The 27,897-nt window shown below is 34.0% G+C and overlaps 7 protein-coding genes and 1 pseudogene across 11 annotated transcripts; 2 read left to right on the top strand and 6 right to left on the bottom strand.

The window, feature by feature from the left end:
* Window positions 1-21: 21 nt before the first annotated feature.
* On the bottom strand, window positions 22-2,464 carry LOC123900103 (annotated as a pseudogene).
* Window positions 2,465-2,611: 147 nt separating this feature from the next.
* On the bottom strand, window positions 2,612-7,897 carry LOC123899665 (pentatricopeptide repeat-containing protein At1g80880, mitochondrial-like). The gene is made up of 3 exons (XM_045950859.1): window positions 7,791-7,897; window positions 4,240-4,780; window positions 2,612-4,048 (listed from the first exon to the last, which is right to left on the bottom strand). Exons 2-3 carry the CDS (start codon window positions 4,755-4,757, stop codon window positions 3,052-3,054), a joined length of 1,515 nt encoding a protein of 504 aa, XP_045806815.1. The 5' UTR covers window positions 4,758-4,780; window positions 7,791-7,897; the 3' UTR covers window positions 2,612-3,051.
* LOC123899668 (pentatricopeptide repeat-containing protein At1g80880, mitochondrial-like) lies at window positions 5,618-7,769 on the bottom strand. Its single transcript, XM_045950873.1, has one exon. It carries the CDS (start codon window positions 7,177-7,179, stop codon window positions 6,058-6,060), a length of 1,122 nt encoding a protein of 373 aa, XP_045806829.1. The 5' UTR covers window positions 7,180-7,769; the 3' UTR covers window positions 5,618-6,057.
* A 246-nt stretch (window positions 7,898-8,143) lies between the features above and the next one.
* LOC123899512 (thioredoxin domain-containing protein 9 homolog) lies at window positions 8,144-9,901 on the top strand. The gene is made up of 3 exons (XM_045950660.1): window positions 8,144-8,632; window positions 9,131-9,289; window positions 9,378-9,901. The coding sequence occupies exons 1-3, from the start codon at window positions 8,333-8,335 to the stop codon at window positions 9,558-9,560; spliced, it is 642 nt and encodes a 213-aa protein (XP_045806616.1). The 5' UTR covers window positions 8,144-8,332; the 3' UTR covers window positions 9,561-9,901.
* A 1,685-nt stretch (window positions 9,902-11,586) lies between these two features.
* Window positions 11,587-13,816, bottom strand: LOC123900099 (pumilio homolog 12-like). The gene is made up of 5 exons (XM_045951416.1): window positions 13,179-13,816; window positions 12,923-13,085; window positions 12,576-12,739; window positions 11,822-12,080; window positions 11,587-11,700 (listed from the first exon to the last, which is right to left on the bottom strand). Exons 1-5 carry the CDS (start codon window positions 13,814-13,816, stop codon window positions 11,587-11,589), a joined length of 1,338 nt encoding a protein of 445 aa, XP_045807372.1.
* Window positions 13,817-15,461: 1,645 nt separating this feature from the next.
* Window positions 15,462-17,967, bottom strand: LOC123897559 (probable diphthine methyl ester synthase). The gene is made up of 5 exons (XM_045948251.1): window positions 17,555-17,967; window positions 17,254-17,483; window positions 16,455-16,494; window positions 16,165-16,256; window positions 15,462-15,884 (listed from the first exon to the last, which is right to left on the bottom strand). Exons 1-5 carry the CDS (start codon window positions 17,827-17,829, stop codon window positions 15,697-15,699), a joined length of 825 nt encoding a protein of 274 aa, XP_045804207.1. The 5' UTR covers window positions 17,830-17,967; the 3' UTR covers window positions 15,462-15,696.
* A 1,504-nt stretch (window positions 17,968-19,471) lies between these two features.
* Window positions 19,472-22,472, top strand: LOC123899686 (putative HVA22-like protein g). Its single transcript, XM_045950899.1, has 7 exons — window positions 19,472-19,703; window positions 20,702-20,742; window positions 20,847-20,945; window positions 21,026-21,082; window positions 21,191-21,254; window positions 21,350-21,559; window positions 21,947-22,472. The coding sequence occupies exons 2-7, from the start codon at window positions 20,711-20,713 to the stop codon at window positions 22,343-22,345; spliced, it is 861 nt and encodes a 286-aa protein (XP_045806855.1). The 5' UTR covers window positions 19,472-19,703; window positions 20,702-20,710; the 3' UTR covers window positions 22,346-22,472.
* Window positions 22,473-23,323: 851 nt separating this feature from the next.
* LOC123893571 (transcription factor E2FC-like) lies at window positions 23,324-27,632 on the bottom strand. 5 transcript variants are annotated; one of them, XM_045943319.1, is made up of 14 exons: window positions 27,202-27,632; window positions 26,161-26,353; window positions 25,988-26,038; window positions 25,811-25,896; window positions 25,589-25,677; window positions 25,443-25,497; window positions 24,877-24,929; window positions 24,747-24,797; window positions 24,616-24,664; window positions 24,466-24,531; window positions 24,312-24,388; window positions 23,972-24,170; window positions 23,804-23,862; window positions 23,324-23,671 (listed from the first exon to the last, which is right to left on the bottom strand). In XM_045943319.1, exons 1-14 carry the CDS (start codon window positions 27,307-27,309, stop codon window positions 23,635-23,637), a joined length of 1,173 nt encoding a protein of 390 aa, XP_045799275.1. In that variant the 5' UTR covers window positions 27,310-27,632; the 3' UTR covers window positions 23,324-23,634. The 5 variants fall into 5 exon arrangements, with proteins under 5 accessions (XP_045799275.1, XP_045799277.1, XP_045799274.1 ...); XM_045943321.1 differs by having other exon boundaries at window positions 23,763-23,862; window positions 25,988-26,041; window positions 27,202-27,536; XM_045943318.1 differs by having other exon boundaries at window positions 25,988-26,041; window positions 27,202-27,536.
* Window positions 27,633-27,897: the final 265 nt, after the last annotated feature.

Raw genomic sequence — 27,897 nt, 5'->3', positions numbered from 1 at the left:
ATCTTCACTGCTCTCAATGTTTTTGCCATCTCAACTTATCGCTTTTCAGAATTCACACACTTTATCACTAATAGCCTTTATAACATTCTGTTTTCTTTTATCACCACTATCAAGCACTTCTTTCTGAAGGAGCTTATTAAGCTTTGGATCTTCTGAACATCCGTTTGAGATCATCTCCTCATAAAAATCCTTGGCTTTTATGAACCACCTGCATGTTACAAACCCTTTAACCATTTTTCTGTAATGTATACAACTGGGCTTCACATCATATTTCTTCATTTCTGCCCAAATTTTCAGTGCATTTACAGGTTGCTTCAACTCTAAGAACTTTACCAGATTTATAAGAAAGGAATCTTTATTTGGACCCAAACCAGAACCTTTCATCTTACTCAGAAATTCTAACGTTCCATGATAATCTGTTCCTTCAAAGAATGCATGGTAAGTCTCAACAGTTGGACTAATATTCTCCTATACCATTGTGTTCAACACTATTCTTGCCGCTGCTAGTTTTCCAGCTTGACAGAGAGGTCTGATCATGGAGTTAAATGTGTCAGAGTCTGGCTGCAAACCTTGTTCCTTCATTTTATCTATAGTCTTGGGAGCTTCATTGGGACAATTTTCACGAGTTAAAACATACACTAAGGAATTGTAGATCTCTATCCCAAGGACCCATTCCCTTTTTTTCATCTGATCATAGAGTCTAAGAGAGTCAAAAAGTTTCCCTTCCTTCGAAAAGCAAGAAATCATGTGGCTATATGAAGTAGCATCTGGTGTTATACAATATTTTAACATGTCTCTCCAAACTCTTTTTGCTTCATATACATCAACTGTTATGTTACACCATCCATTAAGAATAATGTTGAAGCTCTCGATCTCAAGTGGGAAGAACTTGTTGTTGACTAGCATAAACTCTTGAGCCTCTTCGACGTTACCATATTTACAAAGAGCAGTCAAAAGTGCACGAAATGCTTCCCGATCAGGGGTCAATCTGAACTTGTTCATAAAGTTGAATGTTTCAATAGCCTTAGCAGAGTTATTTGCATATGCATATCTGATTGAAATGAAATGGCACAATAAAAGGTGAGTTATTTGCATATGCATTATTTCTGAATTATCAAGCAGAAACAATCCTATAGATGAAAAGTGAATGTTATTTCCTAATTTTCCTACCCACATACAACCGATGATTCTAGCAATGCATCGAATGACAATATAAAAAAAGGATAAAGAAAAGTGATGTACCTGTCAATGATAATAAGCATAGCCTGATGAGTGGAGAGAGAAGAGTTATGCATATCTCGAATGATGGACCATGCTATGGAAAATTTTGCATGAGTTCCCAAAACCCATATCATCAAGTTGCAAGCTTTTTCGTTATTATAGAGGCTATTCAATTTGAAGGCACGCAATGCAGGTTTCCAATCTTCCCTTAAAACCCAAATTGCTGCGGAACATATTAAATCTGCATTTGGTTCTTCCAGTGATGAAAGGAAATGAACATCATCATCATCATCGTTTTTGTCGTTGTTGTTTTTGAGGAATTGGATGAATTTCAATAGAGTTGGGTGATTGAAATCAAAGTTGAAGTGGAAAGGATAAGGAGGAGGAGGAGGATAGTGATTGTTTGAATGAGAGTGTATTGAAAGTGTTTGATAGAATGCCTAAGAGGGAGGAGGAGGAGGTTTTAGAATTGGAAGGGCATTCAGCCGCCTTGAAATTGAAATGTAAAAGTTGCAACAACGTTGAGCCATTGGAATGGAAACCTTCACTTCACCTCACCTGCTTATTGCTTAATTCTACCAAAATTTAACCACTCTCAAAAACACACAGTCACGCACTTCCTTGGATTTGGATTCCCTATAAAATAATTCTTTTTTTTTCTTTATTCATTTAATCCTATAAAGACTACATAGGTTCTCAAAACTAAGCCACTAGGATCGGTCTAGTGGTGACGGGTTTGAGTGGTATGTTGTAAGTTCTGGGTTCAATCTCCAGTTCATTGTAAACTTTCTCTAAACAAAATTTAATTATATTCGAAAATTTAACCACTCTCAAAAAACACAGTTACCCACTAAGAATAGCACTTTGACTCTCATGTTTTTCCTTTTTCTATTTTTGGTGGGGCTCAATCTAATACTTTAATTTATTGTTGTGTGATGGCTCTTGATGATTTTGGGTATCTGTTTGAATGTTTGATTGTGCGGTAGACATAATTGATTTTGATAGAATTGAATTTGACAGAATTGATTTATGTTTGTATATATTCATACAAAAGTGAGTTGAACAAATAATTTGAGTGTAAAAATCAATTCTAGAATCAGAAGCTACGATTTCTAGCTTCATGTAGAATCAATTCTGGAGGCAGAATCAATTCTACTTTTGACAAACTAAACAAGCCAAAATCAATTATACACCTCTAGAATCAATTTCGGCGGCTTGAGAATTGAAACCAAACATAACTCATTGTTACCCAATCCTACTTTTTTTTTTTACTTATATTCAGCTTGTGAGAAATTGGACTCACATACAATGTCGGATCAAGCTGAGTGTTTGCAACATAAATCCCCACGGTTTTGTAAGATATAGCCAACTAATCAACAATGGAGAACTCTCAGGAAGACAACAAAAATATGTACTTTGTATATTGTTCAATGATGAACCACAAGACAATCAAAACAACAAAGTATGAGGGCCAGAGCATGCAGCAGCGACCAAAACTATCAAGGATTCATTTATAGATCAGATAACATGAGGGTCACTATTTTTTTCATTTCTTCATTACATCTCTTGTAGCAAAATTCAAAAATTAGGCAGGCTGTCAAAGGGCTAAGAGCCAGATTAATACATGTCAGGACTATGAAGTGACCTCAAGAAATTCACCTTTTAGTCAACAATATTGGCACTGCAAATGCTTCAACATTCCCAATGGTAGAATGCAGAATCACAAGATAAAAATCGGGAGCTTCTGTTTCTCTGCTTCAAGTAAGAGATCTCTATATCTTCACTGCTCTCAATGTTTTTGCCATCTCAACTTATCGCTTTTCAGAATTCTCACACTTTATCACTAATAGCCTTTATAACATTCTGTTTTCTTTTATCACCACTATCAAGCACTTCTTTCTGAAGGAGCTTATTAAACTTTGGATCTTCTGAACATCCGTTTGAGATCATCTCCTCATAAAAATCCTTGGCTTTTATGAACCACCTGCATGTTACAAGCCCTTTAACCATTTTTCTGTAATGTATACAACTGGGCTCCACATCATATTTCCTCATTTCTGCCCAGATTTTCGGTGCATTTACAGGTTGCTTCAACTCTAAGAACTTTACCAGATTTATAAGAAAGGAATCTTTATTTGGACCCAAACCAGAACCTTTCATCTTACTCGGAAATTCTAACGTTCCATGATAATCTGTTCCTTCAAAGAATGCATGGTAAGTCTCAACAATTGGACTAATATTCTCCTCTACCATTGTGTTCAACACTATTCTTGCCGCTGCTAGTTTTCCAGCTTGACAGAGAGGTCGGATCATGGAGTTAAATGTGTCAGAGTCTGGCTGCAAACCTTGTTCCTTCATTTTATCTATAGTCTTGAGAGCTTCCTTGGGACAATTTTCACGAGTTAAAACATACACTAAGGAATTGTAGATCTCTATCCCAAGGATCCATTCCCTTTTTTTCATCTGATCATAGAGTCTAAGAGAGTCATAAAGATTCCCTTCCTTCGAAAAGCAAGAAATCATGTGGCTATATGAAGTAGCATCTGGTGTTATACAGTATTTTAACATGTCTCTCCAAACTCTTTTTGCTTCATATACATCAACTGTTATGTTACACCATCCATTAAGAATAATGTTGAAGCTCTCGATCTCAAGTGGGAAGAACTTATTGTTGACTAGCATAAACTCTTGAGCCTCTTCGACGTTACCATATTTACAAAGAGCAGTCAAAAGTGCACGAAATGCTTCCCGATCAGGGGTCAATCTGAACTTGTTCATAAAGTTGAATGTTTCAATAGCCTTAGTAGAGTTATTTGCATATGCATATCTGATTGAAATGAAATGGCACAATAAAAGGTGAGTTATTTGCATATGCATTATTTCAGAATTATCAAGCAGAAACAATCCTATAGATGAAAAGTGAATGTTATTTCCTAATTTTCCTACCCACATACAACCGATGATTCTAGCAATGCATCGAATGACAATATAAAAAAAGGATAAAGAAAAGTGATGTACCTGTCAATGATAATAAGCATAGCCTGATGAGTGGAGAGAGAAGAGTTATGCATATCTCGAATGATGGACCATGCTATGGAAAATTTTGCATGAGTTCCCAAAACCCATATCATCAAGTTGCAAGCTTTTTCGTTATTATAGAGGCTATTCAATTTGAAGGCACGCAATGCAGGTTTCCAATCTTCCCTTAAAACCCAAATTGCTGCGGAACATATTAAATCTGCATTTGGTTCTTCCAGTGATGAAAGGAAATGAACATCATCATCATCATCATTGTTTTTGTCGTTGTTGTTGTTTTTGAGGAATTGGATGAATTTCAATAAAGTTGGGTGATTGAAATCAAAGTTGAAGTGGAAAGGATAAGGAGGAGGAGGAGGAGGATAGTGATTGTTTGAATGAGAGTGTATTGAAAGTGTTTGATAGAATGCCTGAGAGGGAGGAGGAGGAGGTTTTAGAATTGGAAGGGCATTCAGCCGCCTTGAAATTGAAATGTAAAAGTTGCAACAACGTTGAGCCATTGGAATGGAAACCTTCACTTCACCTCACCTGCTTATTGCTTAATTCTACCAAAATTTAACCACTCTCAAAAACACACAGTCACACACTTCCTTGGATTTGGATTCCCTATAAAATAATTCTTTTTTTTTCTTTATTCATTTAATTCTATAAAGACTACATAGGTTCTCAAAACTAAGCCACTAGGATTGGTCTAGTGGTGAGGGATTTGAGTGGTATGTTGTAAGTTTTGGGTTCAATCTCCAGTTCATTGTAAACTTTCTCTAAACAAAATTTAATTATATTCGAAAATTTAACCACTCTCAAAAAACACAGTCACCCACTAAGAATAGCACTTTGACTCTCATGTTTTTCCTTTTTCTATTTTTGGTGGGGCTCAATCTAATACTTTAATTTATTGTTGTGTGATGGCTCTTGATGATTTTGAGTATCTGTTTGATTGTTTGATTGTGCGGTAGACATAATTGATTTTGATAGAATTGAATTTGACAGAATTGATTTATGTTTGTATATATTCATACAAAAGTGAGTTGAACAAATAATTTGAGTGTAAAAATCAATTCTATAATCAGAAGCTACGATTTCTAGCTTCATGTAGAATCAATTCTGGAGGCAAAATCAATTCTACTTTTGACAAACTAAACAAGCCAAAATCAATTATACACCTCTAGAATCAATTTCGGTGGCCTGAGAATTGAAACCAAACATAACTCATTGTTACCCAATCCTACTTTTTGTTTTTACTTATATTCAGCTTGTGAGAAATTGGACTCACATACAATGTCGGACCAAGCTGATTGTTTGCAACATAAATCCTCACGGTTTTGTAAGATATAGCCAACTAATCAACAATGGAGAACTCTCAGGAAGACAACAAAAATATGTACTTTGTATATTGTTCAATGATGAACCACAAGACAATCAAAACAACAAAGTATGAGGGCCAGAGCATGCAGCAGCGACCAAAACTATCAAGGATTCATTTATAGATCAGATAACATGAGGGTCACTATTTTTTTCATTTCTTCATTACATCTCTTGTAGCAAAATTCAAAAATTAGGCAGGCTGTCAAAGGGCTAAGAGCCAGATTAATACATGTCAGGACTATGAAGTGACCTCAAGAAATTCACCTTTTAGTCAACAATATTGGCACTGCAAATGCTTCAACATTCCCAATGGTAGAATGCAGAATCACAAGATAAAAATCGGGAGCTTCTGTTTCTCTGCTTCAAGTAAGAGATCTCTATATCTTCACTGCTCTCAATGTTTTTGCCATCTCAACTTATCGCTTTTCAGAATTCTCACACTTTATCACTAATAGCCTTTATAACATTCTGTTTTCTTTTATCACCACTATCAAGCACTTCTTTCTGAAGGAGCTTATTAAGCTTTGGATCTTCTGAACATCCGTTTGAGATCATCTCCTCATAAAAATCCTTGGCTTTTATGAACCACCTGCATGTTACAAGCCCTTTAACCATTTTTCTGTAATGTATACAACTGGGCTCCACATCATATTTCTTCATTTCTGCCCAAATTTTCAGTGCATTTACAAGTTGCTTCAACTCTAAGAACTTTACCAGATTTATAAGAAAGGAATCTTTATTTGGACCCAAACCAGAACCTTTCATCTTACTCAGAAATTCTAACGTTCCATGATAATCTGTTCCTTCAAAGAATGCATGGTAAGTCTCAACAGTTGGACTAATATTCTCCTCTACCATTGTGTTCAACACTATTCTTGCCGCTGCTAGTTTTCCAGCTTGATAGAGAGGTCGGATCATGGAGTTAAATGTGTCAGAGTCTGGCTGCAAACCTTGTTCCTTCATTTTATCTATAGTCTTGAGAGCTTCCTTGGGACAATTTTCACGAGTTAAAACATACACTAAGGAATTGTAGATCTCTATCCCAGGGATCCATTCCCTTTTTTTCATCTGATCATAGAGTCTAAGAGAGTCAAAAAGATTCCCTTCCTTCGAAAAGCAAGAAATCATGTGGCTATATGAAGTAACATCTGGTGTTATACAGTATTTTAACATGTCTCTCCAAACTCTTTTTGCTTCATATACATCAACTGTTATGTTACACCATCCATTAAGAATAATGTTGAAGCTCTCGATCTCAAGTGGGAAGAACTTGTTGTTGACTAGCATAAACTCTTGAGCCTCTTCGACGTTACCATATTTACAAAGAGCAGTCAAAAGTGCACGAAATGCTTCCCGATCAGGGGTCAATCTGAACTTGTTCATAAAGTTGAATGTTTCAATAGCCTTAGTAGAGTTATTTGCATATGCATATCTGATTGAAATGAAATGGCACAATAAAAGGTGAGTTATTTGCATATGCATTATTTCTGAATTATCAAGCAGAAACAATCCTATAGATGAAAAGTGAATGTTATTTCCTAATTTTCCTACCCACATACAACCGATGATTCTAGCAATGCATCGAATGACAATATAAAAAAAGGATAAAGAAAAGTGATGTACCTGTCAATGATAATAAGCATAGCCTGATGAGTGGAGAGAGAATAGTTATGCATATCTCGAATGATGGACCATGCTATGGAAAATTTTGCATGAGTTCCCAAAACCCATATCATCAAGTTGCAAGCTTTTTCGTTATTATAGAGGCTATTCAATTTGAAGGCACGCAATGCAGGTTTCCAATCTTCCCTTAAAACCCAAATTGCTGCGGAACATATTAAATCTGCATTTGGTTCTTCCAGTGATGAAAGGAAATGAACATCATCATCATCATCATCGTTTTTGTCGTTGTTGTTTTTGAGGAATTGGATGAATTTCAATAGAGTTGGGTGATTGAAATCAAAGTTGAAGTGGAAAGGATAAGGAGGAGGAGGAGGATAGTGATTGTTTGAATGAGAGTGTATTGAAAGTGTTTGATAGAATGTCTGAGAGGGAGGAGGAGGAGGTTTTAGAATTGGAAGGGCATTCAGCCGCCTTGAAATTGAAATGTAAAAGTTGCAACAACGTTGAACCATTGGAATGGAAACCTTCACTTCACTTCACCTCACCTGCTTATTGCTTAATTCTACCAAAATTTAACCACTCTCAAAAACACACAGTCACGCACTTCCTTGGATTTGGATTCCCTGTAAAATAATTCTTTTTTTTTTTCTTTATTCATGTGTGAAAAAAAATGATCTATATTTTTCTTAGAACATTAACCCGGACGATAGCACGAGTAAGTTATACTAGTTCTTGATAATTTAAATGTATTTATTTATCCAACAACTAATGAGAAGTTTCAAATAAATCGATTTACACGTCATACTTACGATTAAATTTTAACAAGCTTTTACTTCACATAATTTTTTTTTTTTTTTATGCTGATATGGACTTAGGAGTCCAATGCATTTACCAAATACATACCCATACTTTCTTCTTCTTTCTACACCCCTTCCCTATGTTTCATATTCTGCAGAAGAAGATAAAGGGAACGGTATTTTCATATTCCCACGCATCGAAGAAGTGATCAGGATCGTTTCGTTTCTAACAGGAAGTTGAATTGAAGTTCGTAGCAAGGGAGGGAGAGAAAGAGATCTAAAAGTGTAAGATGGACAGAGGAAAGATCGAAGAAGTAATCGAGAAGCAAGTACTGACGGTGGCGCAAGCCGTCGAGGACAAAATCGATGAAGAGATCGCCGCACTCGAACGTCTCGACGATGATGATCTCGAAGCTCTCAGGGAACGCAGATTACAACAAATGAAGAAAATGGCGGAGAAGCGTAGCCGTTGGATCTCCCTCGGACACGGTGAATATACCGAGATTCCTTCCGAGAAAGACTTCTTCTCCGTCGTTAAGGCCAGTGAACGTGTCGTCTGTCATTTCTTCCGCGAAAATTGGCCCTGCAAGGTACACACAAATCGCCATTGATATTCTTTTTCTGTAGAATTTCACTGTTCAATTAACTTCACCTTATGCAAATGTGAAATTAAATGCAAATTGGATGAGTTCCGTTTGCTTAGCTTGACGATAATGTAAAATGAATGTTAATGACGACGACGATGTTGAATTTGAGAAAATAGAAGATGCACTACTGCACTAGCGGTGTAAAATAGTTTTACACCGACATCCGATGAAAATAACTGAAATATTTTAAAATCAGTTGTTGAGAGTTTAAATTTAAAATCATCTTGGCTGTGCATATTGGATCCTCCATTCTATCAATGACACCATAGTAAACAATGTGAACATATTTTTTTATTAGAATTATTGCGTTATTATCGGAGGACAAACAATTTAGATACTACTTGTACCACAATTTGAAATTCAGTTCAGAACGCTTACAGTTTTGATATTTTTCTTTCACTGAAATGAGGAGAAGCATCTGTGCTTACAGTTCATTTGCAGGTTGTGGACAAGCATTTAAGTATTTTGGCGAAGCAGCATATTGAGACCCGCTTTGTGAAAATTAATGCTGAAAAAAGTCCGTTTTTAGCTGAGAGGCTCAAGATCGTTGTTCTTCCGACTATTGCCCTCATAAAGAATACAAAAGTGGATGATTATGTGGTATGTGTATAATGGCCAGGGTTTCCCTCTTTATTTAAGTAATTTTACGAACATCAAGATGATAAATTGATAATGGTATGTGTATTAGGTGGGTTTTGATGAACTTGGTGGTACTGATGACTTTAGCACCGAGGTTTTGGAAGAAAGATTGGCTAAAGCTCAAGTCATCTTTTTGGAGGGTGAATCATCAATCCACCGTGCAAGGTCTAGTGCACAAACCAAAAGAAGTGTTCGGCAGAGCACAAAGGCAGACTCCTCTGATTCAGAGTAACTTGTATTTCCTGTTGAGTTTTATTTACGTTGCCCTCCTGGAAAGACGAGAGCTCAGATCACCGTCTAAATTTTGTATCATTGGCCGCATGTGTCTTTCTAAGTTTAGTTTCATTGACCACTTGTGTGTCTCTTGTAAGTTTCTATCCGTTATTTATAGATCTAGTGCTTATAGTTTAGTACTGTTGTTTTTTCTAAAATGCTTTTTATATATTATTCCCCCTGGTTGTACCAATGATACTAATCATTAGAATCAATAGTAAGAGTTTTGAGATGAACACATAGAGCCTTTAACGTGTGTGTCCTTTGCAAATGTGTTAATGCCAAGAATTACTTTATGCAGTCTAATGTTTCCTGTAGTTATGAAGTAAATGTTGCTAATGATAAACTATTTATCTCTATTGCAGCCTCTTCCATGTAGTTTCTAAATGAAAAATAAATATGGCTATGTTGTGTGTTGAATTTGTATCATTCGAAAGAGATTGCATTCTTTTCACTATTTCATGAGGGACAGGATCACATAGTATTTCAGTGCTTAGAAAATTTTGATACTCTGCACAGCTGTGTGTGAATACTATCTATAGTCGCCACCACCGCAAAAGGAATCATGGGTGAAAATTGTAAAAAAAAAAAAAAACAAAAATATGCATGCAAAATGGTTCTGAAATGCTGCAATAAAATTGGGGTTGGATTATTTCATAGGCCCCTGTAGTTTTATGTCAATTTGCAATTAAGTCCGTATAGTTTATAGCCTTTTAAGAAAGTCCTTAAATTTTTGAAGTTTGTTATTAAATTCCTGATCACACTAACATTGTTAATTAACAATCCACTAAATCACTGTGGCATGGTATTTCTGATATGACAATTTTCCTTTCCCCTATTCTCATCTATTCTAAAAGTATATGTGATTGGAAATGCTTATTGCACAAAAGCTTGCTTCAAGCGTGTATAAAGGACATTCGAGAAGGGTCATCAAACTAAAGCTCATCTTCATGCCTTGTTGTGTCCATCAGGTCAGGTCTGTTTCATTTTCCCAATTCCATAAACTAGTGAATCTATGAATTCCTGTTTCCTTTGAGCTCTTTAGTTTTTTTCTCAGTTTCATTTGATGTCTCTAGATGCTTCAGATTTAAAATAATTTAGGGTTGAATGATTCATTTTTCCGGAATTGTGTCTATTACTCCCACTAATCTGACATGAAGGATATCAACAAATTCCTAGTTCACTTACATGTATATTAGTTTGGTTTTAACAAGATATATGTATCAAATTTATTAGAGACCATATGTTAATTAGGTTAAGGAGTGTCCCACAAATAGAAGCTACACACAACCATACAATAGTCCACCAGACATTTTTTTTCTTGTTTTGAAAACTCGGTATCCGGCCCAAGGACCGACTAATCCGAGGGGATCAATCCCACCGTCCACTTGCGGGGGTCCCATTTAAAGCCAGAGTATTTTTGCTCTGTATGGACTAGCCCACCAAAATTGGCACCAGAGGGAATCGAACCTGAGACCTTGAGAGGAGCATACTCCAAAGACCCAAGTCAACACCACTAGGCCAACCCATGTGGGTTAATAATCCACCAGACATAATAGCAAAGTTCTTGAAATTTATACTGGTGGTTTATGAAAAGAAACAAACAACTTTCACCGCATAAGAACATTCAATTTGCTAAGCAAATGAGGAATTATTATAATTTTTTTTTGCAACAACAACGAGTTTATCAGTAAAACACTAACCAAGCACAAGATGTGCAAGGAAAGAAAAAAATACAAAGTTCAGCCATCAAACAAACATACACCCAAACTGACACACCAAGCCTCACACAATGAAATGCCAGAAGACTGAACACCCACTCCTAAACAACTCTAAAAGAGAAAGCAGCCGCGGAAATAACAAAGAAACAACCGGTTATTATAACCTAAAACAGCCAAATACAAATTAAAACAAATACAAAATTGACTATGAAACCGATGAAAATGCAGAACCACCAAAACATTTTCCCCTTAAACATCGATCTTTTATCCTTCAATATATCTTTTGGCCATTGTCAACACATTTTTCCCGTAAATATGACTATGAAGCTCTTTGTGATAGGAATTAATGAGATTAGCAAGTTGTCTACACAGATGGCCCTGCAATAAAAAGAACAAGAAAAACAGGGATTAAGCAAAAAAATATTAACAATTTTAACAGAAACAAGATATGAATCAAAACATCAATAATTGTTACACGAAGAGAGAAAGCGAGTTAAACCTGACTGTATTGCAGTGCTCTCTGAGCAACATAATTCCCAAAGCGATCCTGAAGAACATCCAAGAAATTAGGGCTTCTCATTATCTCCTCAACGATAACTCGAACATCATTCTGATTAGAAACTCTCAACAGATCTTCCACTACATTGCTGGCATACATGTTCACTGAAAGTCTAACAAACTTGCCACAAAGCTTTTCTATAATCCATTTGTTTGCTGACGGATACTTCATTTTAATTACAACTTGCAACACATAGTTTCTTGAGACATGCAAAAAATATGTCAATTATATCAAATACTAGTGTTTTAAAATGAAGGAACATTCAAACTCGAAGAAATATACCATATTTTAAATTCAAAAGTCATTAATTTGTGGGAAACTAGTGAAGGATTCAATTGTATTATTTATGGTTAATTCAAAATCCCTAAAGATAGGTGATGACTCATTCCATGTTACTATTTTATTTTAATATTTTTTGATTAAATTGAATGCTTAGTTGCTTACCAAAAGATAAAGGTAATGGCTCTTCTATTAAGATTAGGTTTAAGATAATGCACCTGTTTAGTCTATATATGAAAATTACCAACAAAAAAAAAAAGTTTCTAGTGTAAAACTAAGCTTGTGTAAAGCAAGTGAGATGTGAGAAATCTATGCACTTTCAAATATGGAATGCAAATAAATTGTAGGGAACCAAATTTTACAATAAGTTCAAGAACTTCAAAAGAAAAAAACAGTTTAAGAGTTGGAATCAAACCCGTATGGATCTTCTGCTAGGACCATCGCATTTGAGCTTATTTCCCTAACCAATAGGGCTAGGGCAAATAAATTCCCATGTCTAAGGCATTTTTGAATAGCCGAAGTTCCAATTTTGTCTGTTGCAATATCAACACAATTTATTGCTATTTCATTCAAGATAATCTGAAATTCAGAAAATTCTCAATTAGTTGGTGAAAAACAATTGTCTTGTTCATGTTTACAGTACTTTTATAACCACTCAGTATAACACATTAAGGAAGGAGAAATCCAAAAGTCATCATAAGCATTAAACAATCAAGTCAAAAGGAGAACAACACAAGACTCAAACCTGGCATTATTACTTACAATTTGGAGTTCAGTTGGGAAAAGCTTCACACATTTCTCAATGACATAATTACCATTAACATTTTTCATCAATGCAACAGTGATACGCTTCATGATATTCACAAACGCATGTTTTGTGTATGGACATGTCATATTCTCCAGCATTATCTGCACAACCCTAGTTCTGCACCAAGAAAATTAAAATTACATAAACTACCAATAACAAGATTTTCAAGAAAATAAAATTTAACCAATGGTTTGTATAGTATTTACATACCCATGATTGTTCATGCACACTTGTCTCAGCTGTTGATCATCGACGATAATCAACTTAATAATAGAATCCACCTGCTCAAAGGTGATACCTCTCCTTGCTTGAAAAATCTTTTGAATCAAGTAGTTGCCGAAAGAGTGCATCATAAGCAAGTGTAAATAATCCTTCACTTCTGAGAGGATCTGTTGAATATATATCGGGTTACCTTCTTCAATCACCGCCTGTAGATTCTGACATTTAAATCGATCCATCGCCCATGAAACCACATCCCCTCTCCACGATGGTGGAGGGAAGACGTGACCATACATTCTTGGCACGGTATGCGCCTCAACAAAAGCTCTCTCCCTCGTCATATAATCCTCATAACGCGGTAACCCGCCATAACCATGGCCAATACTATATGTGTTTCTATGGTTAATACAAAGTCCTCCTAATGCAGAGTTAATCTCTTCAATAGTAGGAGCATTATTTATATGTATTAAACCATGTTGATAATCACTAGGGTTATGCTGGTGGAGATTTCTTGGAACATGATGAGTAATAGAAGGTTGTGGAAGTTGAAGAGAATGAAGTTGTTCCTCCATAGGGAGAAAGTTTTCAAAGTGAATAGCAGAAGTAGAAGGAGAAAATTGTTCCCCCATTAATAGTAAACAATTCGCGGCGAGTATGTATATATATATTAGAGAAAATAAGGAAAGTTATTTATGATAATTAGAGAGAGAACAATGGAAAGACACTATTTTTAAAGATTTGATACAATTATTCATAAGCACTTGATTCCATATTTATATATTGTTTTTAATGAGAGCGCTTAGAATTTGAGTTGTAGAAGGACTCTACGATGAAGTATTATTTGATTATTTTGTTTGAGTAAAAAAAAATATGAAAAAAAGATTAGATATCAAAATATTAAATTGAGTTTGATTATTTAAGTTTGTTACCGATTCAAAAAGAGTTTGTTGTATCCAAAAAAATAAAAAATAAGAGTTTGTTATTGTGCAAAAAAAAAAACGAGTTTGTTACTAATCAGAAAGAAAAGAATATTTCACCCAAAAAAAAAAACAGAAAGAAAAAGAAAAGATAATCTGTTTCTTTTTAGCGATATTCTAAGAAAAATAAAATTAAACCTAGTGTAATATTTGGTTTGATTTCTTTCTTATTTAGTTGTATTGCCTTCCCTATTTTTTTAAAAAATGTTTTAGTCTCCAATTTTATTTTTTTCTATGAATTTTGGTCTCGTCTCATTTTTAGATATAATTTTTATAATGTGGCATATTCATTTATGACGTGACAACGCATAATAAATAAGACACGTCATAAATGAATAAGCTTGCCTCATAAAATGAGATGAGACTAAAATTTAGAAAGAAAAAAAAAGAAAGTAAAATTAGAACAATAGATACTACTACTAGTACTAAGAGCAAAAAGATATCAAAAACACATCGATGACATAGTAATAGCTCTCTTTCCATTTAATTAGAGATCTTCGGTTCAAATCTAGCCTAAAAATGCATCGGTATTAAATCATTTGAGGGAGAACTTTATCACCCATTGCAATCATACTCGACTCCTAAAAATAATCTGTTAAAAAAAAGTGCGAGGGAAAACTTTATCACCCATTGCAATCCTACTCGACTCCTAAAAATAATCTGTTAAAAAAGTGTGAAGATAATATTAGAAATTTATTAAAGAATGTGAGAGATTTAAGCATAATAAACCAAATATATTTGCCATTTTTTCCAATCTTTTTTAATATATTCAAGATTTAAGCTAAATAAACCCAAATAATTGCATATTAGTTGTATGTATTTTTTTTTTTGGTATTATATTAGTTGTATGTGTTTATATATGTATTTTAAAATAGTTTTTTTTTGACAGATTTTAATTAAAATAGTCATCACTTTAAATAATTAATTTTTTAAAAACTACTTATCCTTGTAAGAACTTATTTTTTTAAGCTCTGTTTGCTAAGGTAAAAATGAGTTTATGTGTCTATTCTGCAGCTTGCGGCGGAAAGCTTATATAATGTATATAAACTCAGGAATATTTTGATCTTAGAGACTTAAAATGTGTATTATTTTTCACTCATTTTTTCTCTTATTACTTTAATTGAAAAAATAGGCACATGCTACAAAGCATAAGGACAATCAATCAAAATAAGCAAATCCATGATGAGCAATCTGATGGAGTGAAACTTGTGTGGAGTTTGCAAACTGCATGAAATGTAGTTCCACAACCACATTTGTCACTTTTAATACCAACCCACAAAAAAGATAAGAGAAAATATAACTCTTGTAAAACCAATAGACAACATTTTTTTAAAAGAATGACCATCATTGGATGGAAAATTCTTTCACAAGTTAACATATGCCATTTTATAAAATTCTTAACATTTTGTGCTGTAAAATTTTCTCTGCATTAAGACAAAAACACAGCTACAGCTTCTTTGAAAATTCTTAACATTTTGCATTAATACCAAAAACACAGCTACAGCTTCATTTTTAAAAGAATGATGTTGTAACTATGTCCTGCATCTGTAGAAATCCAGCATTTCTTCCTCCAGAGGATGAGTCTTGCCTGTTATGACTAGGCAATGCAAAGGCGCTCCAAAATCAATCAACAGTAATTGCTTCATTGTTCCAGCTACTACCATTTGATCTTCACTTCCAATCCGAGCAAGCCCAACACACTCAGTATCTTCAGTGTAGGCTGCAAAGCAAGGTGGGATACTACTATTAATTCCATAATACTGTAGAAAAAACATTGGTTGCTTCTTTCTTTCAAATGGCGGAGCTTCCATTGATTCAAAAAAATAGCATAAATTTATAAAAGCTAAAAATGTTCTTATTACAGCAAGTTTCTGGCAGATAAGGTAAAATCTATACCAAATTTCAAACATGTATATTTGATTATATTAATACAGTCAAGAATTGCATAATCCAGACTTGAAATCCATGCCTAGAGTGATGTAAATGTTCAAAGAACTCACCGGATTCTTCCCGTGCTTGTGCAATCTCCAATAGCTGCTCAATGGCTGTGTTGATTGTCATATATCTGGGTGGTTCATAGTCTTTTCGTCCTCTTGAATGAACAAAAATACAAAGATAAATGGAAAAAAAATGAATTAGAAAGACAAAGACAAAACCGTTGAATAAGAAAAATTCACTGAATTCCATAAAACATAAGAATGATGTAAAGATAACTTGGCAACCAATACTTAATGACCGCTTAAGAAACTACATCATCAACAGAAAATAAAGGACCACTTAGAAAACCAACCTGCACAAAGATTCCAATGTGGGCTCCTTCACCCGAATATCTGTAACGGTAGCAAAGTGAAAATTATGTTAGTTTTTCTCAATAAACAAAAAGTAATAACCTTTAGCCAGTACAATCACACTTGTATCATATAAGAACAAATAGTTTTTAAGGATGGAACCATCCTTAAAATATTTACATGATATAGTTTTCTTAGGCTTTGGCATTTGATTCCAAGTAGTGGAAGGGACTAAATTAAGTACCACACTGTTAAATAGTGGTTATAGCACTATAGCCTGATACCATAACATAATTCCTACAGAACGCTATTATTTTGTGATACATTGTTTAGGTCAAAGTGTTGTCAAATAGCTTCTATAGTGACTATTTTCCGTGATCCACAGCTAACAACACTATTTGGTATACAACTATTGTGTTTTAAGTTGATCAACACAAACAGCAACATAATCATCCTACTTTGTTTTACTACTTACATGATCAGACTGTTGTCTTGTGAAATGTTGTTTAGGTCAAAGTGTTGTCAAATAGCATCTATAGGGACTATTTTCCGCAATCCACCGTTAACAACACTATTCGGTATACAAGTATTGTGTTTTGAGTTAATCAAACACAAACAGAAACATAATCAGTTAAAACATAATCGTCCTACTTGTCTTACATTACATAGACCATATACATCAGTTATTAGTTATTCATTGAATCTAAAAAAAATAGACTTATGCTTATAATTAAGGACGGAGTATTAGAGACACAAAATTTCAAACAATCAAGCATAAGTCATAAAGTAAGGTAATCTAACCTAACAAGCAAAGTGTGTGAAGTCCCAAATTTCGATTTTCTCGAATCTTTTCATAAAAGCTATCAGGTCTCCATGTATCCGTGAAGAAGGGTATTGAAACAGTCTCTCCATAACGATATAGCTGCAAACCACAAATCCCAACAGCATTCATAACAGATGCATTGTGGACAATTTTGACCTCAACTCCCATCTTCTTAGCTCTAACAACAAGATCAGTATGGGTTGTAGCCCTGCAAAAAACACAAAAAAAAATCAAAAATTGAAGCAAAAAGAATAACAAGAGAAGCAAGAGAATGCATACCCAAAAGGATCACCAACAACAAGAAAAGCAACATGAGAGTGTTGAGCTTGAGAGAGAAATTGATCGGCTTTTTCTTCAACCATTTCTCTATCAGCAAGAATGATGGGTTTACCGTAGAATTTTTCGAGGTTGGAGAGGCCATGTGAGGAGAGACCGAAGGAGAGAAGTGAAGTGTAAGCTTCCATGTAAACCTTTTCGCATTTTTCAATAGCTTCTAAGCCTTTGACGGTTATATCTTTCTCGTCGCCTAACCCTAAGCCGATTATGTATAACATTTTTCTGGTGGACCGACGGCGCAGGCAAACGACGGAACGAGGAGGAGAGTTAACGGTGGCGGTGGCGGAAGAAGGGAGAATGGAGCAAAGGTCTTTCTCGTCACATACAGTCTTTCTCAGTTTCTCACTCGGGTTTCCTCTGAATTTAATACCCGACCCGAGCAATTATTAGGATTTTTTTCTCAATGTTCTACGATGAGTAGTGCTAGCAACACACTCTTTAACAAACACACTCTAACACACTTTCTTCTATTGGTTAAAATTTATATGGGTCCCATAAAAGTTATATGAGTCCACATTTTTTTATGGGATCCATGTGAATTTCAACCAATAAAAAAGAGTATGTTGAACTGTGTTTGTTAAAGAGTGTATTGCTAGCATTATTCGTTCTACGATATATAGAAACGACCGTTTTTTAAGCTAAATAATATATTGAAAGAATCTTTTGTCAAAAAAATATATGGAAAGAAATTTTTTTTCTTCGCAATATATATAAAGAATCTTTTTTTAATTCTGTTAAAAAAAAAAATATATATATAGAATAGTATACGATAAATATAAAAAAAAAATGATAGGCTTAAAAATATAAACAAAACATATTATAGATTGAAACAAAACAAAATAATTTATGCTCATAAAAATAACAACAAAACAAATTATCAACTCAATAATCTATTTAGGCAACGTTTGAATTAACTTATTTTTGAGCTTATGCAAACAACTTATGCAATACTCCCTCCGTCCCAAAATATAAGGGAAAATTGGTCAAACAAAATTGATATATTTAGTCCAAATTTTTAACCAAATACATCAACTTTCTTTGATCAATTTTCTCTTATATTTTGAGATGGAGGGAGTATAAATTATGTTTTATTCTATTTTATAAGTTCACACTAGTGAAAATTATATTTTTATAAGCTATTTTATCATAAACTACCTTGACAAACTTATAATAATACATCAAAATTGCATAAACTGTTTGCATAAGCTCGTAAATAAGTTAATTAAACAACCTATGCAGCAACATATTCATTGCTTGCAAATAACCTACAGATAACTCTTGCTCATTCAATTCAACCTAAATCTCCTAAAGATCAAATTATTTTATTTTTTTATAATTCTAAAGGTCAAAGAAAATAAAGCATTGAAGTCTACGACCAATGTTGTTTTCAAAAAAGTTTTTGAAAATTTATAGATCGTATGTATTTTGTTTAATTTTGAATATGTAAATAATTAATATATTAGATAAATATATATCATCATATTGTATGATAAGTTATTTAAAATATTTTAAATTACTATTTTTAAATATAAATAATATTTTCACTCTCTAACTTTTATAAATTTATAATTTTAGCTCTGATCAACTCAATGCACGTTGTTTCCAAAAAAAAAGTCAATGCACATGACTTTCATCCTAAATGAAAACTATTTAGCAAGAATGAATTGGTCTAAGTGGTAAAAGTTTTGGTCCACTTAAACACGTCGTCAGTGATACGATTTCTGACTCATATAAAAAATTCGATTAAAAGAAAATAACTCATTTTGTATGCCCACAAATTTAGCGATGAAGATTAGTCATCGGTAACTATCAAAACTTCTCACCAATTATTTAAGTTTGTGACCGAAAAATATACCTCTTAGCCAAAATAAAATTTAAACAGCTAAACCGATTACCAAGTTTTGCGCTTAGTTTTCTCTCTTTTATATTCTTCTTCTTCTTCTCTGCTCCAAGTATACTCCACCCTTCTCCCGTGCTTTATCGGAACCGTTGATTTCCCCCTATGTTGTTGCCGGCGATCAACTGAACCTCTCCTTTCCGATTTACACTTCACCCCCCCCTTTTTTTTTTTTTTTTCTCTTTCTCTAACCAGGTATCAGTTTTCATTCTTCTCATCTTCCTTTCATTTTACCATTAAATTGAATAATCCCCTTTAATTACTATAATCGATTTTTTTGTTAGTTTGATATTGAAAATTGAACATTGGTTAAGTTGGTAATTGCGTTACTTCGCCCTAATTCAATTTCAACTGATTTCATTATAGAACACCCATAACTAATTGCGTTTGTGTCAACTACTGTAGGTTATTTATAGGATAAATATATCAACTTGTTTGCAATTTCAACTTTTTGAATTCAATTGTATTCATAATTAACCAACCCCGTTTGGTTTTTGTTCAATTTTGCACTGTAGAAATAGAGGGGTAAGAAGTTTAACATTACCTCAGCATTCCATTACTGAATATAGAGAAACTCATTCTGAATTTGTGTTATCAATAGTAGATTGCGAAAAATCCATAGCAGATAGGGTTGCATGAAGATAACAGATGCTGCATAGCAGTGAAAATGAGTGTAATGTTCTGAAGCACAAACACTTCTCGGATTAGGTGTGTCCCGGTGTCAGACACCGACACGACACCAACAATTATAATTAAATTAAACTGTGTCATTTTCTCAGATTATTATCGGTGTCGACGTGTCTGTGTCGTGTCCGGTGTCTGTGTCCGTGCTTCATACTAATGAATAAGGGAATGGGTGCATAGTATAGATAATGTATTGAAAGCTATATGTAGTATGGTAAATATAGGAGTAACACTCACTCTTCAGTTTTTAGGTCATGTTTGGTACACATGCAAATTCTTTAGTTTTGTTACTTAAAAATAATCCTAAAATTATATTTTTCCGCTAGTGCCTCTAGGACAACGTTGCAGTTTTCATACCAGATTTTGAAAATTTTATAACATTGCAAAACCCTTATAAACCTTAATTTGAGGTGCTAAAATTTGTCCATTTATAACTCTTCTTCTGTTTCAGTTTCTTGGAGGCTATCCTGTTTGGTTTAACTTATTGTATTTTCTTCTTTTCATGCCAGGGATACAAAATGATAGGATCCTTTATTACCAGGATACTTGTGTATGTTCATGACATTATAACTTTCTGATCATTCTTTTATGATGGGTTTATGCTATAATTTTCAAATTCAACTATTCCATATTACTGTGTTTACGTATTTGCAGAATGGTTTTTGGCTATGCCTACCCAGCCTATGAATGCTATAAAGCAGTTGAAAAGAATAGACCTGAAATTGAACAACTACGCTTTTGGTGCCAGTATTGGTATACTTCCATGAAACTTAACTAGTAAATCGTTGGTATACATTGGTATCTACTTTTTAAATTTTCTTTTTGTATTGCAGGATTTTGGTGGCTCTTTTAACGGTGTTTGAGCGAATTGGTGATACATTTATATCATGGTAGAGATACCAGACATTGCCGTGTCCTTTTTTTCACTGAAAAATTGTGTTATTATGCTTTCTGATAGCTTATTATTAGAATTACTTAGTGTTTTTTTCTTCTTGCAGGGTTCCAATGTATAGTGAAGCTAAATTGGCATTTTTTATATACCTATGGTACCCAAAAACAAAGGTATGAAAATAATTACTGTGATTGAATCTGATATAGCTTTAGTATTTGGTTCTCTTTAGATTGATCTGTAACATAAATGTTATTGCCTATGTTAGGGAACGACATATGTGTATGATTCTTTCTTTAGACCATATGTTGCTAAACACGAGACGGATATTGATCGCAATTTGATGGAACTAAGGACACGGGCAGGAGATATTGCAGTTTTGTATTGGCAAAAAGCTGCTAGTTACGGCCAGACTAGAATTTTTGACATTTTGCAGTATGTTGCTGCTCAATCAACGCCACCGGCTCGTCCTGCTCAGGTAGTTAAACATGTGTTTTGTCCTGTTAACCATGATACTTGTGCTGTAGCTTAAATGTACTATAATTATGATTAATTCCATTATATCAGCATTCTTTTATCCCGTCAGATCCGGATTGTGCTGCTCACCCTGCACTCTTTTGTTTTATTCTAATTTTTTTATACAAATAAGAATAATGTAAAAGTACATTTTAAATCGGGCATATCAGCACGAAATTTAACTGATGCCAGTTGAATTGATTAATCTAAGGAGATATATTTTGCACGCACAAAAACTACGAAGTAGGCTCGCCCGGAAACAGATTTATTAACTTTAATTTGTACACTGAATGTTTATCTCATTTCCTTGTACTTTCTCACAAATAAATGACATTGTTTCTATTTACAGCAACAACCGGGTGCAAGAGGCCGCCAACCTGCACCTGGCAATAATAGCCAACAAGCTCCAGCAACGGCACCACCAGCTGAGGGTCCAACTCCTCCCACTTCTAGCTCATCTTCAAGTCAGCACCAGAAGGAAGTAGCAGAAGAGTTGGGTTCTTCACAAGTACCTAAAGCACCCTACTCATTAGCAGGTTTAATTTCTCAGAAGAATAATCCTACACAAGAATCTGGCAACCAATCCATACCTGCAGAGGCAGAGCCAATGCAGATTGAAGAAACACTGCCTTCATCATCTTCTGCAAATGAAAATGAAAACCCTCCGCCGAAAGAAACAATAATGGAAGAGCGCATTAATGTTACACGGGCCAGACTAAGAAAAAATATATTAGTAGGAAATCAGTAGGGCTTCTAATGTTTTTCAAGTTTTAACCTGAAAAAAAGGAATGGGTGGTGAACTATATGATGAGCGTTGAATTGAATGTAGAACATTTACATTATTATGCAAGTCAGATGCTTCATTTTCCATTCAATTTACTTGTTTTTATTTATTTTATCAAATACTTTTTAGTCTAGCTACCTAGATAATGTGTAATTTTGATCAACCGCTAATTTTATGAACAAATTTAATTCCTCTAATATTTACTAATCAATTTAAATGGAGTCCTTCACTCACTTTCTTATATACTATTGTTATAATAATAAAATAAAAATCCCCTTTTCAAAGTAAAATCTGACACTTAGTATGTATTTGGAAGGGCGTTTGTTTTGCAAAATTGAGCATGAAACTGTATCAACGTGAAAGTTTGATTTTTCTAACTTCTCTATTTTCACAGCACTTGCTCGTTGAGGACACACAATTGATATTTCCACCGCAAAACCAAATAGACCATTAGTCACTCAAATTCTCTATCAATTTAAAATCTAATAAAATTGAGTCAATCAAATGTTTTCCATTTTTTAGCAAAAAAAATCACAAGTAAAATCATTGATTTAAACAAAGAAATCACATAATTAAAACCAAAACTAAGTTTTTATTTGTTGGCCGAGGCAACATGGTAGTTGTCTTAACATTGTATTGCATTTTCATCCTCAAGATATAACCATAAAATTAATGGCCGCTTCTTCTTCCACATCTATTTTCTCAAATCTCAAATGCTATTGTGGCTTTTTATCGCCATTCTTCACTACTATTGCTTCTTCTTGTTGGTTCGTCAAGCACCTTTATGGTTAACAACATAGGTAAAGTTTTTTAAAAAATTATGAATACTTTTCAACAAAAAATGATTCAGAAATAAAGGAATACTTTTAAGCACCATACACAATACCTTCCAAATAATAAAAGTAACAACGATCAGTTTGAATCAATGTCTGTTGTGTATGAAGTACCAAATAAAGTACAAAATTAAATAAGATAAACTTATTGTAAATTATGGTATATGTTTATTTTCTATAGTTTTGTTTTTGTTGGGGTTCACAGGCACCCTAATCTTATTCGGCAGTCCTAGTTAAGAAACAGTGTCCCCATAAACGAATACATAGAAGGAAATAAAAGAGCTAACATTTACAGTTTGAAATGTCCCCTTTTGTGTCATATGCAACAATCAGCAGCCTAACATTTACATATTGACCACATATGTCAAAGACGCCTACTCTAAGCAAATGCCATATCGCAGCTGAATTAATCGTTGATAACTAAGAAGTTTGTCTATCTGAGCCAACTGCACTTGTGCTGATCAACAAAGAAGAAAGAGCATTAATAAGGCAGGAGCCTTCAAACTGATGGATTTATATCCTCACTAGAGGTTAGAGGTAAAACCAACCAAGTTCATATAATGACAGAGTAAATAGAAGATATTTCTACCCCCACAATTCTGTTAGGCCAACTTTGGGATCGGATTTAAACCAATAGTCACCATCAACCTGCAAAAATATAAATAAAATGAATGAACACCTTGGCTTAAAACTTTCATTATCATTATTTTGCAGTTTTTTGGTTTTTAATAAAATCATTTAGAGTTTCTGTTCATACATCCAAATGAGTAGGAGTAATTTGTTGAATTCCAAAAGCCTCTGAGCCAAGAAAACTTAAACTCCCAGAAGGGTTTTTCTGTAAACCTTGGCCTTCTAATAGTCCCACACCCTCCATTCTGCAGTGGTTGCTACTGCGCGATGGATCTTCTAAATTTGCCTGCTTTACACTCACACCCTCAAACTTGCTGTCATGCTTGCTGTGAGCATATAATAGATCAGTTAGAGACACGTATACAGACTTTAAACCAACAGTGAAAAAGGATATTGACAAGCAAGCATAGAAAGAACATGGCAATAAAGAAGAATATTTAGGGTGTAATGTTACGGAAGAGAAGTACTTCAAGAGGTACAAATTTATCGGTCCAGTTGCACTTCTAACAATCATTCTGTACTGCCTTTGGTGGAAGTCTAATTCCTGCCCATTGGAATGAAAAGTCAATTAGAAACTTGTTATACCGAACATATTTTAACATCCATATAGTTGAATCCCACCTCATCGGGATCTGGGACCTCAATGAAACTGGCTTTTGGAGCCTTTATTGCAATAAGTTCCTTATTCTGTAAAAATAGTTAACAAAAGTGAGTGATAATAATGGATACAATATAGTAATACAAAGTTTTCAATACTTGGAGGAAATTAACCTGGAAGCATGGAAGGGTAAGAATATCTTCCTTGGTAAGAAAAAGGTACCTAATGATAAAGCATGCCCACTATTACATAAAGTTGCAGTAAGAAATCACAACTCAAAGAAAAAGTTGTCAGAAGTTCTTACTTTCCAGTGTTTTTGCCTTCCTCCAGGTTTCTTATAAGCTCCTTCCTTTCACTGCGAATTGACATGACAAATTTAAAGATAAAACATATAGGTAAAAATAACACTCATACACAATATTAGTAGCAAGTACCTTATACACTCCTCAAGTTTGCATTCCTTGGCATATAAACTTTTAACTTCAGCCTGTAATGGACCAAATTATCAGAGTTGGACCAAATCATTTCCGTACTGCAGAGCATTAATATGTTAAATGTGGAGCTTAAATCCTACATGCAACATTCATTTAAAGTTATAGCAAAAGTGATAATCAATTCCAAAGGGTCCAAAGCGGAAGCTAGATAACCTCTCCTACTCAATTGCACAACTAAATATAATTCATGAAGCAGGCAGATCAATTGATTCACTTCGAGAATCTGCAGTTTATAACTGGTTCTTATTTCTTTTTAAGTATACAGACCAGAGATTCCTAGGTGCAATATCAAATCAGATGACTAGAAATATGCTGCCAAGAAGACAAGATTGCTGAAGCCAATGACTTAGAAGGAAACTAAATAGGTTTTCTAAAACATGGTTATGAAAAAATTAAGGGGAGAAGATTACAATCCAAATTAATCATACGATCGACAAGATGTGTAAAAGAAGGAAATGTGGAATACATATTAACAAACTGACACGAGTAAAAAAAGATTAACAAACCTGTAGAGCATTAACTTGATCCTCCAGTTCTCGTGGCCCAAGTCCATCACATCCCCTGTTAATAAGGCCCATCATGTATCAACATTTCATAAACATGATAAAAACCAACCCAATAGTAAGTACCAATAAAAAGATTAGATATTTACTTCCACCGTATATGGTTCTTTGAAGTTTTCTCTATCAATCCTATTCCTTCAAGAACATTTGTAATGTCATAAATTCTCCTTTTTTGAACCTGAAAAGATGAATGTTAAACTCATTATTAAAAAAAGTAGAATTATTCGTAAAGCACGAGTAGGTCACGCTCAAACTCTGTCCTGCTAATAGGATCCATCAAGCATTTACACAATGAAAGACAATATCTATACCTCTAAGACCTCAGCAGTTTTATTTAGATCAAGCGTACCATCCTTGGCATCTTGGATCAAGGTGACAAATTTCTTGGTTAACAATCCTGCAAACATTACACGATGTAATCATTTGTCGTAAAAATAACCAAATTAATGAAGACACTTGCTTAAAAGATCACTTGAGTATGGACATACCTAAGGAACTGTCATAACGACAGTTATTAACTGCAGCTGAATTCATAGCTTCTGCTATGAAAAGTCCACCCAACATAAAATTAAAAATAATGTGAGAATTGAGATACTAATATACAATTTGATGCAAAATTTGACAGATTGAGATTCATCACCATACTCTAAAAGAAAATTACCTGTATTTGAATTCTGAGCTGCGGATTTTCCATTTCTTGGAACTTTTGATTTACCATTATTCTTTCCTCTTTGGACGGGCTCAGTTTGAATAGGAGGAGGAAGATTAACTATGTTGCTCTGACTGGGAAATGCTTCAGCATTGCTACCAGTGTTCAAGTTGACATTATTGATTTCATTTCTCGGACTCTGACACTGCATAGACAATTCAATTGGATGTGAACATTTTTTTTTTTGAAGAAGCTAAATTAGCCCACCCAAATTGGCACTAGAGAGAATCGAACCTTAGACCTTAAAAGGAACACACTCCCAGGTCCCAAGTCAATACCACCAGACCAACCCAAGTGGATTAATTGAATGTGAACATTTAAAGTGCGAGGAAGTGCATTATATTGACTACTATTTGAACCTTCAGCAAACATAAGTGAGTAATTGTTTTAGTCTCGAATGAGCATATAACACAGTTCTAAGTAACAAGCCGCATACGAACGAATTATTATTTTCCAGCTCAAATTAAGCGCCACTAAAATGCATGTAATGTGCCCTAATTAACTCACGTGACCATAATTTGCTGTTTGTTTTCTACAATTCGTTCATAATAATAATAATCAGAGCAAAACATCAACATATATAAATCAAGAGTTTAATTGTGATACACTGTCGATAAAAATTACAACAAATGAGTATGTGTGATTTTAAAAGCAGTTACGATTTAAGTCAAACGTGATTAATGATCTATCGGTTAGGAACATTGATGATTTAATTTATTTTTTGTTACACTGCAATTATAAACGAATCCATCCATAAATTAATAGTAGTAAGAAGTTGTTGTTGTGATAATGAACAATAAAGCAAGCAACAAGTATAACAGCTAGTGAAACTGAGGAAAGTGTAAATAATTTGGAAACATAACCGAATTTAGGGAACAAAAAATATGATCGGATATTATTTTTGATATAACAGAAACACAAATACTGATCAGATCTTTCAAAAATGAATGAAAAAATAAAAAATAAAAAAAATGGGAGAAGGAGAAGACTTACGGGATGCATAACAGGAAACGGAGAAGGGTTAGGAGGAGAAGGGGAATGCAATAGATTGAAATTGAATTGGGGAAAATGTTGAATTTGATTCTCGCTTGGAATTGACATGAATGAATTGAGTGTATTAATCTATGTTTATAAGTAGTAAAAGTAAGTAATTAATTAAAGATTAAGAGAGTGAGTGAGGGTTTAGCGGCAATTGAATTTGAGAGGGAATGAAAATAAAAAAAATCAGCTAGTTCAAGCTGTAGCTGAGAGAGAGAGAGAGAGAGAGATGTGATTTGATTCTTATTGTGTGTGTGAGTGTAAGAATGAATGTGGGTGTGGGGGATGAGTCATGTGAGTGAGTGAGGCCAACAGAAGAAGCGGTGGTGTATTGAGTTCGAATACACACGCCACCCCGCCTTTTGTTTTGCCTCCCAACTTTAACTGGGCCTGGGCTTGGGCCTTTCCTCTCCTTATATATATATATATATTGCAAACAAATCTCAGTTATAAATCAATTAAATTTTACAATTTGATTCTAATTTATTTCAAAATCAAAATATATATATTTTTTTATAATTTATTTAGTTGGTATTATTTCTTTATTTTATTACACCGGAACCAATGAAATTCAAAACTAAAAGTTTATGTATACTACATAAATCTCTTACTACGATTGATCAAACTTAATAAATTTAGAAAGAAAAAAAC

This window comes from Trifolium pratense, linkage group LG7 (genome assembly GCF_020283565.1).
Source record: "Trifolium pratense cultivar HEN17-A07 linkage group LG7, ARS_RC_1.1, whole genome shotgun sequence".
Taxonomy (NCBI): Eukaryota; Viridiplantae; Streptophyta; class Magnoliopsida; order Fabales; family Fabaceae; genus Trifolium; species Trifolium pratense.
The sequence above is the reverse complement of the archived record's forward strand: the minus strand, read 5'-3'. Positions and strand labels throughout refer to the sequence as shown.